Below are 15,437 nucleotides of genomic sequence, written 5' to 3'. Positions count from 1 at the left end.
TTAGCTTTGACCAACAGTGTAGCGACCGTCTGCAGTTCAACGGATGTGAATTGTTTGGATGATAGCTTTCCTCCACTGGGCAACACACCCCGTGGACAAGTCAATCATGTGCCTGTTGTAACAGAGGAGTTACTCACGCTGCCCAGCAATGGGGAAAGTGATTGTTTTAATTTATTTGAGACTGGATTTTATCACTCAGAGCTAAACCCCATGAACATGTGCAGTGAAGAGTCAGAAAGACCAGCAAAGAGATTGAAAATGGGCATTGCTGTTCCTGAATCCTTTATGAATGAGGTTTCTGTAAATAATTTGGGCGTGGACTTTGAAAATCACACACATCATATCACCAGTGCCAAAATGGCCGTGTCTGTGGCTGACTTTGGCAGCCTGTCTGCCAACGAGACCAATGGTTTCATCAGTGCCCACGCTCTGCATCAGCATGCCGCCCTTCATTCTGAGTGACAAGAGTGAGGGCCTAGAAACAGTGGGTGTGCAGTACCAGTAAACTTGAGGGAAGTATCAGGTTTGCTTAGTCTTTCACTGGAAGTTTGAACCTTTTCAACTATGACATCAGTGATGTCAGTATGTATAGAACTATATCTTGATTTATCAAGAGTATTTTCATTTTCAATCCATAAATGTGGAAATGAACTATGATTAGCAGAGTTGGGAACTAAGATTGAACTCTGTGGTGCAGCTTTAAGCTCTGCTTATCTCTTCCTCATCCCCAGTACCTCTTCCCTATTCCCTTCTTTTTCTATTCTTTCTGTTCCCCACTGCCCTCACTCCCACTTTTAAAACCTGTAGACGGAGGCCACCAGCTCAAAACCAGCACAGATGTTCTGAACTGAATGGAGTGGCTTCTTTTTGTGTAAATTCCTTTTGCCGTAATGGATGCAGTGGAATAACAATGTTTACAGGTACCGATCCTGATCCCTGCTCAATGTAGCATTTTTTTGGTTTTATTTTCTTAATTAAATAAAAGCAGGGGTAGGTTTCTTTAAACTGCACAAACATGCAAGGATTTTTTTAAAAATGGAAACTTCTCTCATGTTATTCAACTAGAGCACTTCAGTTTACAAAACAGCAAGTCCATCTTTATGGGAGCCAGCACGAGGAGCTGCGTGCAGATTATGAAGACGCTTGCTTGGATCCTGTTTCAAAATTCTAGACCAGGGCTACCTTACACAGAGTTGGTCGTTTTATTGCCAGAAGATTTCTGTGTAACTTCCTATTCATTGGCTAAAAATTTGGCATTTGAAGATGTGGTATTCAGATGGGGTTTTGTCCACCATTATCGAGATTGTAATCATAAAAATCATACCAGTCATTGATAATTTAGTTTATCCTGAGGCAGTTGACTTGCAGGGTACAGTCTACAAAGCCTAGGATGTTGCCACTTATTGGTTTACATTTTGGGACACCTCTTAAGTTGTTTTGTAGCACTGCAGTTCAAGGTGTTAATATTTAGGGGGGATTTCTAGATTTTACACATAATGCAGTAGAACCTTGAAGTATATTTAAACTTCTCTGTTTAGCTTGAACAGTTGGCAAGAAAAAATGTGAGTTCCTATCCGAAATAGAATGGTACGTTACCACTTTAGAAAATGATTGACATTCAGATGCATCTCAAACTCAGTTTTATTTTTATTCCAAATATTGTGAATGAGAAGCCATTGTCATGAACTTTGGCCATTTTTGCTCTGTAGATGTGCATCTTTAAGTTATAAGGTGAATTCACGCAATATGTAATTCAGTATTAGGATGTGATAAGCTTTGCTTTTATAGTTCAGTTAAAACAGAATTTTACCTTTTTTTTGCACCATCTTAATTAAAATTTTCAATTTCCACTAGTTGTCTTGCTTTGCAAAAAAACTTAAATGTTTGGCTTTATTGCTGATATTTGTTAGTATAAAATCGCTTCAAGGTTGTGCTGATGAGTAGATAGAATGTAGTGACCTTAGTGTTGGAAAGGGAGGGTATTTATTATACAAACTGTGAACTGCAATGACATCCTTAGTTTTGGATGATGTGTATTCTTTTTTTTTTTTTTTTTGCAGCATTTTAATGAAGATTGCTTTGAAGTGTTTACGCATTAGCACATTTACTATAAAAGTTAGTTTAGCACATTGGACAAAAGTAGTTAAATTAATAACTTAAAGTCAGTCTCTAATTTATACATTTAAGTCTAGCATTCCTGTATGTACACAGTAAATAATGGGTAGCCTGGGCTCTGTGTTGCTTTCAGATATTTTTATCCAAGTTGTCAGCTTCTTATTGCTGTGGTGTTGTGCTAAACTTTGAACCTTAGTTCTTTTGTTAAAAAATGAGTACATCTATAATTTAGTAAGATACTGGCCATAATCTTCCATTGTTATAACTTTAATTTTTACTCTGGGTTTACAGTGGCTGGTTTGTATAAAATAATTTACACAAAGATGACTGAATGCTAATACCAGTTGCACTTAAATGAACATGCCCATTCTCAGTAGCTGATGCAGTAATATATTCAGTTTATCTATGCATTGCTGGGATCTTGATATAAGATGGAAACAGTGTTTCTTATCTAAAGTTTTGATTATCAGCAAGTTGAATGGACACTTTAGTTATTTAAATAAAGATTTTTGACCAAAATCCAGAAATGATATGAGAGAAAAATAAATTCCAGCTAGTGTAATAGATTTTTAAAAACTAATCTGATTTTAGCCTCTTAGAGAGCGCTAACTAGCTGGTAACGTTTACTTTTAATTCCTTGTTAAAATGAGGCAATAATTTGCAAGATTTTTGTATATATATGTAAATTCTTCATATCTTTTTAGATCTAATTCAATATTTTCTGACTGCTTCCTCCATGTATAATACCATTTTTGTGCATGCTTGATGTGACATTCATAAATTGTACCACTATGACTTTATTCATGTAAAATAGCTATTTATTGAATTTCCTTTTAAATCTGGATTTACTGGGGTTTTTTTTCTCCGTTTAAGCATCTTAACAGAGAATTTGTTACTGTTTATTAGAAGAATTGCGTTTGAAAGCATGAAAATAACTGATTTGCAATCATATGAAGAAACAATAATGCCTTTACTATCAAGTGTTAAGCACAATTCTTATAACAAACTGTGATAAATTCTTTTGTTTTTTTTTTTGTTTGTTTGTTTGTTTTTCCTTTGCCACATTATTTTTGTATGAACAAACCAAAAATCCATGGTGAGCAATTGCAGTGTTGGCTGGATGTGTCTTTTATGTACAGGGAGTTTTGAAGAGGACAGCGGATTCATTTAGAAGTGAAACTGGTGCTGTGATTATAGCAATACTTTACTTTTGTTAGTTGTACTCCACTTTTTCATGCTAGCTTTTTCAATGTTTAGTTTTCCTCTTGTCATGGTCAACTGCTGAATTTACTTGAAGGATATAGAATACTGTTTAAACAATACTAAAGTGTGTACAATTAGGTCAAAGAATTGTGCAATTATTTCCTTTTTAATTTTTACAATTGAGGGTCATAATATTTGGAAATGTCAGATCTAACAGAGCATAGTGATACTATTTAATTTAACCAAAGTCTCTAGTGAGTATTTCAACTTTGAATGTAAACTAATGAATAAACCTGACCACCAAGGAGATTGTTTGCCCAGAGTTTCAAAGCACATTGTCTACAAATGGAAATTGAAATAATTTATAAAAATATTGACATTACTATGTTTTTTAAAAAGTTCTTAATTTTTTCACTAAAAGGAGGAAACTATTAGTTTTATTGTTAAATATGGTAGATATTAAATTCCTCTTAGATCACCAGTGATTCCAATTGTCCCAGTTTGAAATAAGTACCCTGTGAATATGAGATTAATTAGTGACAATCAGAACAAGTTTTAGTATCAGATGTTCAAGAGGAAGTTGCTATTGTTGCATTGATTTTAATATTTGTACATAAACACTGATTTTTTTGAGCATTATTTTGTATTTGTTGTACTTTAATACCTGGTGTACAGTTCCAGAAATAAAAATCTGGAAATCTTTTTTTTTTTCTTGGTTCGTGTGAGTATTTGCCATAAATAGATTTTTATTTAATGACTCTTAAGGTTTAACACATGGGTAGATATTTAGCCACTGTTAAGTTGGTTTTAGATGTAGTAAAATACTAGATAGACAAGTAATAAAATAGAAAAAATAAGTTTTCTTTAAATCCTCTAAGATAAATTTCCATTTATAATAAAATTCCAGCCATCCCAAAGTGAGGACTTTATGTAATTTTAGTTTAATTCGGGAAATATTTATTGAATGTCTCGTGTTTCATATACCATTCTCAGTAACTGTTAGCATTTAAGAAGACTTGAAATCTGAAATTTGATCACGTTATTATTTCACAGTATATTTATAGTAAACTAGTCTTCCTTATTATAATATTCATAGTTTAGTAGACTCTAGAAATATCTAAGTCTTCATCTTTTCAAGCTAAATATCTCATCATAGTCTAATTTCACAAGTTTGTCCACGTTTCACTTGCTCTGACAAGAGCTTTCTCTATTTCCATTCTTAATATGCAGTGATCAGATTGCACATAATGTCCAGAATTTGTACAAGGACAGCAGGATAAAAACCTTGACGTCTTCCTTGCTTCTCTGAAACCACATTTTTTCATTCAGACACCAAAGAGCCTTAATATGCAGGGTTCTCTGGTGGACACACACAGAAGTGCCTTCAAAAGTGGACACCAGTGTTTTGAACGCAGCCAAGAGTTCAGCCATGTACATGTAAGAGCATAGGACTTTAGGCTTTTAGGGGAGGGAGGAGAGCCTTGTGGGAGCGAAATATTCTGTAATCACTTCTAGACCTTGCCCATTTTCGCTATACTTTCTATCAGTGGTACTTTTTGAGCCTATTGCTTCTCTGACTTCTCAAAGGCATCTGTAAATTGGGTATCTATACACACTTTCATTTTTAATTTAAATTAGTTTCTGGGACATTGCACTGTTTTACCATTTCCCACCCAGCTAAGTGATCTCTAATCCTATCCTCTTCCATGTTTGTGTGGCTTCTCTGACAAAACTGCACAGGGGCACTGAGTTTATGGTCCTAGACCAGAAATGCTCCAATTTTTCAAGGTTTAATATACTGTAGCTGACATTCACTTTAGAGAGACCCATGCTCTGTCATGTACCTTGACTTTCATGAGGTTGTTTTTATGGAAGTAAAGCCAATTAACTGCCAGAAAGTTGTTTCTTGGTGTAGAAACAATGAAAGGATTTCGTAAGCATGTCAAAAGGAATCACTTGTAAATCTTAAAAAATGATTCTAATAAGAAAAATGGTTCCATTTTTTAAAATACCAGTTTTATTAAAAAAAGTGTCTTCACCCCTCCAGTCCAGAGAAAGTCCTGATACTAGGCAAGCTTTAAAAAATATCAGTTTTATTTTTTAAAAAATAAATTCGTCCCTCTAGTCCAGACAAAGGCCTAATAACTGCTCAAGCTTTATACTCCCACTGTAAGCATTTTATCAGCAGGAACTATGTTTTATTCTTTGAATTTCCTAGGACCTATCACACGGTAGGTAGTCACTAAATGTTTGATGACATATATTACTCTTAAGCTCATGGTGACTTTTCTCCCAACTTTCTTTCTTTCTTTTTTTTTTTTAGGGCTGCACCCGCAGCATATGGAGGTTCCCAGCTTAGGAGTCTAACCAGAGCTGTAGCCACTGGCCTATACCACAGCCACAGCAACATGGGATCAGAGCTGCGTCTTCAACCTAATGCCACAGCTCACGGCAATGCCGGATCCTTAACCCACTGGGCAAGGCCAGGGATCAAACCCACAACCTCATGGTTCCTAGTCGGGTTCGTTAACCACTGAGCCACAACGGGAACTCCTTACCCCAACTTTAATGAAAGGGTGGTTTTTTTTTAAGAAAAATTTAAAATAATGGCATAAAGAACAACTCAGATTGAACAGTTATTATTTTATCGTATTTGATCTCTTTCTATATAATACACATTTTTCTAAGTTATTTTTTAAACGTTTTTGGCACTGCAATACTTCCCTCCTAAGTATTTAGGTCCATGTAACTTCTCCACATGTTAACGTGGAGTTAAGTTTCCATATTTTACATAAAGTTTTGGGTAACAGCATCTTCTTGATCAAGTAGCTTGGGTTTTTTTTACAAGATGAGTACCCTCTGGTCTCTCAGAATCTTGGTGGCACAAATAAAGGACAAATGAGGCTGAGAAAAAGAGTTGCTCCCGTGAATTTATGTGCACATGCATGATAAATGCTATAGAGAAGTGGCGTAGGGAGTTTCAGGGGTGGTATTTGGAGATTGTAAATTTCAATAGGTTGGTTAGGCAAGGTGACAGGGAATGAGATACATGACTGTGGGGAGGTTTTTGGTGGCAGAACTAGTGCAAAAGCCCTGTGGTAGTAGTGTGCCTGGCATGTTGAAGGAGTGGCAAGGAGGGAGCTGTGGCTGAGTAGAGTGTGTGGGACAAGAGATCATAGGTGTGAAGGACTTTAGCATTTACTCCAAGGTAGTAGTAGAAGAGTTCTGAGCAGAGGCTGGTTGAGGTCTGATCCATATTTAATAGAATCACTCTTAGTGGTCTGTTCTGTAAAGCAGGCAGGAAGAGAAACAGGGAAGGCAATTAGGAGGCTACTGCAATTGCAATAAAACTAAGGAGAGAAGCTTTTGGTAGAGCAGTAAGGTGGTCAGAATCTGGTTATGCAGGTGCTGCCGTTTTGGGATTTGAGGGTCCCGGTAAATAACACCCTCCTCCCTATCCAAGTTTGGAAGTGAGAGTTGGATGCAGGAGTCAGAAATCAAGTAATTCTTACTTTATTATAAGAAAAAAAAAGGTAATTCTTACTCATAAAACTGGAGAATATGTCTTCAGAGCTGAGGCCACGAACTAGACTGCCACCTCTGAACTAGACTCACTCCCTCACTGGCTGGGCTATCAGCTATTCCCTGCACAGGGCTGAAAGCAGCCCAGAACACACTGTTGGGAGAGTCCACAGAGAAGGAGCTAGAGGGGTTTGGTTCGTGGGTGCCTAGTTCTTCTCCAAAGATAATCTCAGAAAACCATTTTTCCAATGGGTAAAGAGAGAGAGAGAGAGAGAGGCAGAAGCATTACTAATGGAAGCCTTCCAAACACTGGAAATGGGGAATAGCTGTTCCTCCTACCACTATCTTTTAACTATATTTCCACATTGAAACAATCTCTCTCACACTCTCTTAAACGTAGTGTGTGTATGTAAATGTTCAAACAGAGGAAATAGGATAATGACTACTCATTTCCCCTTACCCAGCTAAAACTTCAGATCACATACATACACCTCAATAAGCTCATGACAACACAACAAATGTTTTTGGCTTTATTTTGTAAAAATAAAGTTTTAATTAAGTTTATACACATCAGCAGTACAGGATTTGCTGATGACTTGGCTAAAATATGGTAAGCCACCACAGAGATAAAATAAACAAAAGAAAAATTTAAATTATAAATTCAGACAGTGGGTTTTAATTTAGTAAGCTCCTGTGTACTTAGGTGAAAACTAACACTAGAATTGCATTACAAACGTGAAATTGTAATGAAGAAAACAGCTTTTATAGATAGAATTGAGACATAACTATCTGGTAGAACTCAGAGAAACAACAAAAAATATTTGGAATTAACTAGCTTAGTAGAAAACCTAATTTCTAGTTTATAGAGTCAGCTGACAATTGTATAATAATTTGAAAAAAGTTCTTCTCCTTGTTTGATGTCCCTGAGTGCAACAAGAACAACACATCGGAGTGGACTGAAAACAAAAAGAAACATGGACAAAAGTTAGGAGTGTTACCAGATACATATTTTTAATATAACCAATATGGATTTTATAATTTTATTCAGTTTCCTTACTATCATCTTAGTTTATGTATTTGATTTCCAAGACAAAACAGTTCTTATGCCTGATGGAGGTATTTTTGAGCACAGTATGTTTACATCATTCAAAAAGACACAGATCAATAAGTTTATACAAATGACTGCTTCTTCAGAAAATGTTTCTATGTCCAGGCTCTCAAAACTGGTATCACAAAAAGCATTTTAAAATGACATTCATTATGGTTTAACACTTTTAAGAAATTATTTTGTATTTTTTATTCTGCAAAGCTGGAAATACTTAAAATGTATTGGAATTTTTTTTATTATTATTATTTTGTCTTTTTAGGGCTGCACCTGCGGCATATGTAAGTTCCCAGGCCAGGGGATGAATCAAAGTTGCAGCTGTCAGCCTATCCACAACCACAGCCATGCTAGACCTGAGCCGTGTCTGTGACTTACAACACTGCTCATGACAACACTGGATCCTTAACCCATTGAGCGGGGCCGGGGATTGAACCCATGTCCTCATGGATACTAGTTGGGTTCTTAACCCGCTCTGAGCCACAAAGGGAACTCCCTGGAATTTTAAAAAATACTTTTTATGGACACAAGAAGACATATCCAAACATTCACTGTTCCTACCCATTCAACTTTTCATGAACTTGTTGAATAGTGATAATATAGTGCCCCCAAATCCTCATTGTTAAATGCACAAACACATTAGTGAGACAAAAAAGTTATAAAGTTATCAAGTTTTAATGACAGGAAATAGTTTTAAATATCATTCATCTTCAAAGGACAATAGGACCCATACAAAATAAAGTCTGCTAGCAACTGGCAGCTCAATGAAATGATATAGATAATACCTTTCTAAAGTATTGTTAGTAAAGAATGCTTAGCTCTACAGAATTATTTAAAAATTCTTTAAATTATTAAAATTTTAATATTAATTTATGCAGTGTAATAATATGTGCCATTAATATGAATAATTAATATTTAATATTAATTTAATTATTTTAAAAATACAGAATATTTAAACATTGTTTCTTGTATTCTCAGTGGGCTTTCCATTTAATCATCAGATAATAAATGTTATGTTAAAAATAGGTATTTTCTTTTATGTGGAATCTGAAAAATACAACAAACTAGTGAATATAACAAAAAAGAAGCAGACTCACAGATATAGAGAACAAACTAGTAGTTACCGCAGGTGGGGGCGGGGGGAGGCGGGGAGGAAGGGCCAATGTGGGGTGGGCGAGCAGGAGGTATAAACTACTGCGTGCAAGATGGGCTCAAGGATGAACTGTACACACAGGGAATAGAGCCAATATTTTGAAGTAATGGTAAATGGAAAGCAACTTTTAAAAATTATATTAAAATTTTAAAAAATTATGGTAAAAACAAAATATATAACTTCTGAATATTTCATTTTTTTCATTATTAAATTTCTGAACCTAATAGCGAGATAGGCAAAAGAAATAATTTGGCCCCTTTCAACCCAGTACTCTCATGTAAGGTGGAGAATGGGAGCCTTAAAATGATTAAAGTAAAAATTCATTTGAAGATTGCGTTAAGTAGGAAAAACCACAGAATCACCTGAAATAAACTTTAAGATTGATATTTATAAAGTACTACATAGAATAAAAGTGGGCAATAATAGGCAGAATGAGCTAAGTTAATGGAAAATTTAAAATTTTAAGCCTACATTAAGGTGTGATGAACAGAAAAATGTTATGATTTTTCACAAAGAAAAAAACTTACCCCAAACAACATACAGCTTTTTTCCTAGAAAATGTATTTTGTTAGGTACAGCATAAGGTAGAAGATAGGAAAAGCTCTTTTAGAAGACTAACCTTTGTTTGTCATAGCTGTAGGCAATATTTGGAAGATACTGCTTCAGTTCTATAGGGAAAACTGCAGGCACATCAAATTCCTGATAACAGACATTAGCTGCCTTGTCTAGAAAAAAAGCACAAAATTTTTAGAAATAGAGCCATTTTACAAAGTCAAGGAAAACAGTCCTGAATTATGGCACCTGATGTATGGTTTTCTAAATTATCAGAAAATGCTCAAATTAATAATCATTATTATGTTCCAGGTACTGCTGGAGTATATATATACACACATGTTTGTATGTTTTATTATTTACTTTTTGAAGAGCAGGAAACAGAGGCTCAGAAAGGGTAAAAGTGAAGTAGAAGAGTCAGGCTTCATGTTCATGTCTCTCTAACACCACAGTCTATGTTAAATGTAGCCAGAGGATCAAACTTATAGGAAAGATAAGCCCAAGAGAGGGAGGTGATTCACAAACTTAGCAACAGAAAGGGGATAGATAGCAGTCTAATGATTAATCCATAAGGTTATGTTAAGGCGCTAACAAAATACTCTCTAAATTAACTATTAAAAATATTAAAATAATCATCAAAAGGGAAATATCAATTGCCTACATTTACTGCAAAATCAGAATAAAAAAGTAAATTAAATAATTCCAATTAAAGTATATTATTAGCTCCCCAAGTTTTCTCTCTGATATCTACCCTTAAAAAGTTAGGAGTTTACTCAAGGGCTTGGAATAACTGAGATGTTAAGCTTAACTGCCTCTGGCACTCAGTCATATGGCAAAGGAGAAGCATTACCACTGATGTATTTATATCTCACAGCCCCAAGGTGCCAACTTACCATTTGAACAATTGTTGACATACTGTCCTACAGCCAGTGGATTATGAATTTCTGATGTTAGCCATGTACTATCACTCATTTTTAAAGGGCCAAGTCGATCCCTCCCATTGCAAGATCTGAAACAGGTAAAAGCTTTGGCTGAAAGATCGTTCCCTCTGTTATCTTAAAATACAAAGTTAACTCTAGCATTGAACAGTGCAATTTTTCTGAAAGAACTTTTGTTTAATCACTAAGGCAGCTGCCTAAATAGAGTTTTATTTAAAAAGAACAAATACTAGTGGTCATAGCCACTGTAGGGTGATTCTGTTTCCTATAACTAAATTTGAACATGGCACTAACTTACCTATACACAACTTTTGATATTCCTTTGTCATTTCCATCAATGAGTACCCCATCCAGGCATCTAAAAATAAATGGATTTCCAATGGACTGGAAAAAGACTGGCTCATATTTCTGATATACTGTACCTAGCATATAAGATAAGACATAGCAACATATAAAAATCATAAACATCATGATAAGGACCTTTTTCTGGGACATACACATAACATGGAAGAATTTGCTTTCATTTATCTACCTTTTTCTAATATTTCACTTCTAGACCATCACATTCTCTTTGGCTACTTTCTTTCATTAATGAGTGCCCAATAGCAGATGGAGCATAGAAATAACTTGTCCACACAGGCAAATAAAATATGACTATTTTGGTTAACAAAAATGTGAATATCACATTTTAGGCTCAGTTTTTGTTTGTTTGTTTTTTAGGCCCACACCTACAGCATGTGGAAGTTCCCTGGCTAGGGGTCAAACTAGAGCTGTAGCTGCCGGCCTACGCCACAGCCACAGCAATTTGGGATCCGAGCCACGTCTGTGACCTACACCACAGCTCACCTCAACCCACTGAGCAAGGCCAGGGATGCAACCTGCATCCTCTTGGATACTAGTTGGGCTCATTACCACTGAGCCACAATAGGAACTTCCTAGGCTCAGTTTTACAAAGTCGTGTTTTTGTTTTTATTTTTTAAAGTAGAGTGTGATTTGGCTTTTAAGAAATGTATTTTATTAATAATCGAATATATGGGAATAGATGAGTCTAACATTCAGGTTGTTTTTCTTTTCATTAGCAATGGAGAAAAAGAATAAATACTTACAGAGTGCTTCCTATGTTCCAGGAATGTGAATCTATTTATTAAATTCATTTTAGTATTTTTGCTGGCTTGTCCTATTTAGTCTTTACAGAGTTGGGATAGTTGTGTAGGAGGAAACTGAGACCCTCTTAGGGACATAAGATGAGAAAATAGTAGAATGACTTTTTAAAAACATAGGTTTATCTGACGCAAACATTCACACCTCCCTTCCACTATACCAAATAATATGTTTAGCAAATAACATAGTCCACTGGGCATTCTAGCCAATGATCTTTTGCAAAGAAGTGGCTTTACTTTTCAAGTTTAGAAATGGCAGGAAGGTCTTTATTCAGTGATTTATAGGTTTAAATTTTATCTTTCAGGCTTTAATTCATATCATATTTTAGCTTTAATTATTAACTACCTAAGCCAAATTGACTTATTCTCTAGTGCTTTCTAAGTAATCAATCTTATCAAGGTAGGCCATACTATAATCTCCTAAATTTAAACATTAATTAGAAAATTTTCCTTAAAAATGCATTCATCCCAACAAATACTCCAGTACACTTTCTAACACATTAAGATAATTTACAGTTAATTTCCAAATCAGGATTTTAAAATCTATGGAAATGAGAGTTTCCAATTCAACCTCTTACTCTAAGGATCACAGTGCTAGGTATTTTGTTGAACTTTTATTTATCTGTATATAAGAAACCCTTAGCAAAGTACTAATTGTGTCATTACCAGGATACATAGATACAACCGCATCTTTTGGTACCAATCCTTTTGTAACGAATACACCTTTTCCAGCAGAAATTAATGAGCTAGGTGCTCGGGCAACACTGAAACCCAATGTCTTATAAAGAATTTCTTCTGGTTTAAGGGTAGTTCGCTGTTGATGTCTGTATTCAAGGTGTTTCACCCTTAGATGCTGAACTGACAGTAGATCTTGATATTTTGATTTGACAGGTTCTGGAAGCACAGTCAAGATATCTGATTGTTTATCGAGATCATTTATAAAGAGTGCCTGGAAAACTTTCAGTAACATTCCCAGGACATCTTCATCTGAGATAATTTTGTCTCTGGATTCATCTGGAACATATCGGAGGGTCCTGAAAATGGGAAAAGTTTCTATTCACTACCCTTCCGTTGATAAAAGCCACGCTGTCTTCCGTGTTACTGACCTTTATGAAGATTATTCCCATGTGTATGAAGGGCATAAAACTAAGAAGTTCTGAAGGGTTGTTTGGGTATAGTTCTAGTTACCTGACTCCCAACAATAGCTACACAAGACAATAACAGCCAATATATATGAAAGGATTATTCCATGCCAAATTCTCTTGGGTACTTACATTCATTATCTCATTTTTGCAGACAAGAAAACTGAAGCTTAGAGATACTAGAGAACCTGCCCAAAGTCCTAACTAAAACTGCTAAGTGGGAGAACTAGAAACAGAATGAGGGCTAGTTCCTCACAACACCCTCAGCCTTATGTGAATGCTATCCCATAACAAGACTCCTCATATTGCAAATAACTCTTTTTTTACAGGCGTGTAGTTTCAAAGACAAATTTAACATATACTTTGTCACATTAGTCCCTGGAGTAATTACTTCTTCAATGACGACATCACTTTTTATTTCCGTAAATAATTTTCAAGTATTCTAGTTCTGAACAAAAAAGGAACCAATTTCAGCTTCACAGTTTGATAGTAATGATTCATTTGAATTTACGTTTCCGTAGTATGAAACATTGGGAAAGCTCTCTGGTTATTAATTTGCCTTCAACAGAGCGAGTTTAGTGAGCATTGTCGACTTCTTCAGATCACTAGCAGGCCACTTGCTAAAGCTGGCAATAATAGTGATTCTACGGCCACCCACTCAGCTAGATCCTCTTCTTCAGGCGCTGAATCCGTATTCTAAACCCAAAACTACGGCGTGCTTTTAGCGATTCTTTTAGCTCACACAGCTGGGCTACTTTCACCATATAAACTACGGAGTTGTGAAAATAAAATTACAGTTTGCCTGTAATTTCAAGCCCCCAACTATACCTTGGCAGAGAAAAGGCCACACACCCTCACGCCCTACAACTTTTCTTTTTTAAAAGTTTCTATTTTTTGCCCAAACACTGGTACCCCAGCCCTTGAGGACAGCGAAAAAAGCCACCACCCGCGGGCAACAAGACCTAGCTGACAGCACAGCGCAGAGGAGGACGGGAAATAGGCCTCAGGCCCCGCCCACCCAAAGCCCCAAGCCCTTTTCAGGACCCCAGGCCCCTCTGCCTCATCCACCTCTGGCCCTGCCTTCCTCGGACCCCGCCCACTCAGGTCCCTCCCGCCTCAGGGCCTCTGGACCGTCTTAGGCTCCGCCTGCTTGAGGCTCCGCCCACCTCGGGCCCTCTCTTTTAAGTTTCAGCGGCCACAATGGCGTCCCTGGGCAGAAGAAAAAGGCTTCTGGTCCGGCCGCCCAGCCTTCTCACCTCGGGTTGTGGCTTAAGTTTAGCGCGATCCAGGGTACGAATCGATACTTATAACGGCGCCATCGCTGCTGGAGGTCCCGCAACAGGCGGCCCGGCATGGTTGTCCCGTGGCGGCGTGATGGGGACTGCAGGGGAGTGAGTCGCGGTCTCGGGCCCTCCCCGCTCCGAGGAGGAGCGGAGGCCGCCCCGTCCCGCCCCTTCCCGGTCTCCGCCCTCAGTCCCAGGCTCGGTGGCCCGGGTACCTCTGGCTCCTGTCGCCTGTGTCTCGGTGCCTCCGCGTTACTGACCCAGCTTGCTGAAACAGGTGCGTAGAGCCGTGGGAGAGCCCCTTGTTCCCTTTTAATTTCTCCATTCGTTCGTGTGTATTTACAGTCACGCGCACTTTTAGAAGTTTAGACAACGCTTATTTCCAGTGGAGATAAACTGCCAGAATAACTCAACCATCTTCACATCAGCAGGTGTTTATTGGGACATAAATGTGTTGATGCGTTTTCCTCAGGCTGGAAATCTGCTTTCCTGTTTTTTAAGAGTGAGCGTAGATCCTAGCCTAAAGTCTAAATTGAACAAGTCAGATCTAGTGACTATTTAGGCAAGTTCAAGTAGCCTTAGGACTAATCTATTTCAAAAAGTAATAAAAAGAGAAAATATATCTCCGAGTTTCACTCTAGATAGAGGCAAGTTTGCAAACTCTAGAGGCTCTGCAGTCAGGTGCCGTGTTTGCTAGATTGGCATCCTCCAGATTTACCTGATTTGCTAAATGGGAGCAATTCACCTCCTGGGTGTGTAACGAATGGCATTCATAGAGTAACATTAAGATCTCCAAACTTACAAGGAATCAAAAATAAGCATTTGACTCCTTACCTGTAGTATTATGCTTATCTTCAAAAATAAAAAAGCAGTTTTGTGTGTATTTCCAGTGCTTTTTTAATCTTTAATTTTTATCATATGGTTTAATCATCTATAATGTATATCCAATATAAAGGACCAGTCTGCCCAGATCTTACTTATTTGCTTATTTATTTACCTTTTGAGGTATAATTGACATATAACATATTAGCTTCAAGTGTGTAACATAATGTCATATTTGTATATATTGCAAAATAATCACAAGTCTAGTTAGTGTCTGTCACCGTACCTAGAGTATTTTTTTCTTGTCATGAGAAGTTTTAAGATGTACTCTCAATGACTTTCAAACGTGCAATAGAGTATTATTAACTGAAGTCACCATGCTGTACATTACATTCCCATGACTATTTTATAAAAGGAAATTTGTACCTTTTGACTTTCACCCCTT

General features: G+C 36.8%; 2 protein-coding genes across 7 annotated transcripts in view; one reads left to right on the top strand and one right to left on the bottom strand.

Moving 5' to 3' along the window:
* Positions 1-4,020, top strand: part of MIER3 (MIER family member 3) — a 34,992-nt gene extending 30,972 nt beyond the window's left edge. For all 4 annotated transcript variants that reach the window (XR_014831354.1, XM_085002276.1, XM_003359776.5 and 1 more), the window contains one exon: positions 5-4,020. Coding sequence is in view for 3 of the 4 variants with exons in the window: in XM_085002276.1 (XP_084858402.1) it covers positions 5-462 (458 nt within the window). In the remaining variant the exon portion in view is untranslated. The remainder of the gene's footprint in view (positions 1-4) is intronic.
* Positions 4,021-7,356: 3,336 nt separating this feature from the next.
* SETD9 (SET domain containing 9) lies at positions 7,357-14,309 on the bottom strand. 3 transcript variants are annotated; one of them, XM_003133974.5, is made up of 6 exons: positions 14,144-14,309; positions 12,412-12,779; positions 10,884-11,007; positions 10,541-10,656; positions 9,715-9,820; positions 7,357-7,796 (listed from the first exon to the last, which is right to left on the bottom strand). In XM_003133974.5, the coding sequence occupies exons 1-6, from the start codon at positions 14,239-14,241 to the stop codon at positions 7,709-7,711; spliced, it is 900 nt and encodes a 299-aa protein (XP_003134022.1). In that variant the 5' UTR covers positions 14,242-14,309; the 3' UTR covers positions 7,357-7,708. The 3 variants fall into 3 exon arrangements, with proteins under 3 accessions (XP_003134022.1, XP_084858411.1, XP_084858412.1); XM_085002285.1 differs by lacking the exon at positions 12,412-12,779 and having other exon boundaries at positions 10,884-10,943; XM_085002286.1 differs by lacking the exons at positions 10,884-11,007; positions 12,412-12,779.
* Positions 14,310-15,437: the final 1,128 nt, after the last annotated feature.

The sequence above is a fragment of the Sus scrofa genome, chromosome 16 (genome assembly GCF_054392235.1).
Source record: "Sus scrofa isolate SSC_HxYL_T2T_F1_AM1 chromosome 16, Sscrofa_HxYL_maternal_Yorkshire_Landrace_v2.0, whole genome shotgun sequence".
Lineage (NCBI taxonomy): Eukaryota > Metazoa > Chordata > Mammalia > Artiodactyla > Suidae > Sus > Sus scrofa.
The sequence above is the reverse complement of the archived record's forward strand: the minus strand, read 5'-3'. Positions and strand labels throughout refer to the sequence as shown.